General features: G+C 41.5%; 1 protein-coding gene across 1 annotated transcript in view; it reads right to left on the reverse strand.

Moving 5' to 3' along the window:
* The window catches only part of LOC135198010 (nephrin-like), a 396664-nt gene that overhangs the window by 65282 nt on the left and 328882 nt on the right, over positions 1 to 2500 (reverse strand). The window contains exon 5 of the mRNA XM_064225356.1: positions 2369 to 2500. This exon is cut by the window's right edge and continues 21 nt beyond it. Within this exon, the coding sequence (XP_064081426.1) occupies positions 2369 to 2500 (132 nt within the window). The remainder of the gene's footprint in view (positions 1 to 2368) is intronic.

Below are 2500 nucleotides of genomic sequence, written 5' to 3' on the forward strand. Positions count from 1 at the left end.
ATTCTTCACGATAAATTAATCTTCACTTAAATTCTTTCTGTTTTTGTCGTATTATTTATGATTAGTTTAAAAACTGGATCTGATTAACTGAAATGAATAATCTTCGCAGTCTTTTGATAAAACATTTTCAAACTGTTCTGCCGTTAGGAATTCCAGCGGTTTATCGCTAACTGCAAAAGATTTTACAACGTTAATTCACCCTCCGGTGACAGTAAATGCGATCATAGAGAGTTGTTAAGTATAATTGGAATTTATCAGCTTTGCAAAGGAATAAAAGTGTAATGAAATATATCACCCCTCCAGGCCAAACTCCAAACTAGGGTGAGGTCAGGTATGAATTATTATTAAGTCATATATGAAGACTTTTATCCTCGTAAGGTTGGGGGTGGGGGGTCGTGCCCGTCATTACACCTCTCACGTTGCAGTGTTAATATTACTTGAGGTGTTTGCAGCGTCCCTTCGGCCCCCAGCCGCAACCCTTACCATTCCTTTTACCGTACCTCCGTTCGTATTCACTTTCTTCCACCTTACTCTCCACCCTCTCCTAACAATTATTTCATAGTGCATATGCGAGGTTTTCCACCTAAAGCCTATTTTGACTTTCAATTTCCCCTTCAGCACTGAATGACCTCGTAGGCCCCAGTGCTTGATCTTTGGCCTAAATTTTGTATTCCATTACATTCCTTTCAAGATTTTTAGCTTTTAATTCTCATAAAGATTTCAATACATCAGAACTGGATACCAGATAATTTACGTAAAACTTGAATATAGGATTTGGGCCGAAGGCCAGGCGCTGGGACTATGAGATCATTCAGCGCTGAAATTGAGAGTAAAGGAGCTTTGAAAGGTATAACAGGAGGAAAACCTCGCAGTTGCACTGCAAACCAATTGTTAGGGGAGGGTTGAGGAAAGTAGGATTGAAGATAATATGAACAGAGGTGCAGTAAAAGGAATGAAAGAGTTTGCAGTTAGGGGCCGAAGAGATGTTATAAAGAAAACTTTAATTAATGATGCCTATGGTGAATCCCGAGAGGTGCACTGAAGGCACTACATCGCTGCGGAAGCGTAGATCCTGAACGAAGGACCGTGATTGATTTTGAAAGCCAATGGACGACAGTAGGGAAACCTCCCACCCAATTTCTCAGCTCCAGCAGCCCATCCCAGAAGCGTTTTATAATTGCCTTACTTGCTGCGATGCTAGATTTAATTACGCACTAATTAATGCGGTGTTAAAAAGTCCTGTCACAAGAGAGAGAAATCTAATTACGTCGGGTGTTACGCCGTAATGAGGATAATTGTTTCTGGCAAAATCATCATCATCATCTTATTCTTCTTCTTCTCTCCTCGATGAATGAAACAAGAGTCCTTTAATTGCAGGGTGTATGGAATTCCTTAGGGGGGGTGGGTGGGAATAGGCTTTCACTCCGCTTGATATCACTAGAGTTCTTTCGGCTCATTGGGTAATACTATATTCATTTCTGGGTCGCTTTTCGTTCTTTATTTCATCATCATAGGAAGAAGTGGGAACAAGAATTTGTTAATAGAAGGTAGTAGGAATAGGAATCTGGTAAAAGGAAGAAGTGGGAATATGATTTGATAATAGAAGGAAGTGGGAATAGAAATTTCGGGTTAGGAGGAAGTAGGAATAGGAATTTAGTAATGGGAAGAAGTGGGAATAAGAATTTGCTAATACGAGGAAGTGGGAATGGGAATTTCAAGGTAGGAGGCAATAGGAATGGGAATTTGGTAATAGGAAGAAGTGGGAATAAGAATTTGATAATAGGAGGAAGTGGGAATAGGAATTTCAGGGTAGGAGCCTAGGAATAGGAATTTGGTAACAGGAAGAAGTGGCAATAGGAATTTGATAGTAGGAGGAAGCAGAAATGGAAATTTTGGGTTAGGAGGAAGTAGAAATAGGAATTTGGTAATAGGAAGAAGTAGGAATAGGAATTTGATAATAGGACAAAGTGGGAATAGTAATTTGGTAATAGGAGGAAGTGGGCATAGGGATTTGGTAATAGGAAGTAGTAGGAATAAGAATTTGGTACTAGGAAGAAGTGGGAATAGGTATTTGATAGTAGGAAGGAATAGGAATAGGAATTTGGTTATAGGAAGAAGTGGGAATAGGAATTTGATAATAGGAGGAAGCAGAAATAGGAATTAGATAATTGGAGCACTGGAACGTGCTCGAGATAAGATCGTACTCCACAGACTTTGCAAAGTGTATCACTCGCCTCTGATTGATTTAAGTTCTAAAATCACACCGATCTTGAACCCCGAAATGAAAGAGCTCTGTCTCGTACCGAACTCGACCCGTGTCTCTCAAACGGAAAGGCCAGGGCGCTGCCAGCTGACCCAGGTGACCTACCTTGGTCAAGCAGAAGCCCGTCTCTGTACCAGGCGACACTGGGCGCTGGTCTGGCGTCGGACACCAGGCACTGAAGTTGGAGGCTCGAACCGACGACCTTCTCCACAGTCGATCCGGGCTCGATGCCGACCA

This window comes from Macrobrachium nipponense, chromosome 23 (genome assembly GCF_015104395.2).
Source record: "Macrobrachium nipponense isolate FS-2020 chromosome 23, ASM1510439v2, whole genome shotgun sequence".
Classification (NCBI taxonomy): Eukaryota; Metazoa; Arthropoda; class Malacostraca; order Decapoda; family Palaemonidae; genus Macrobrachium; species Macrobrachium nipponense.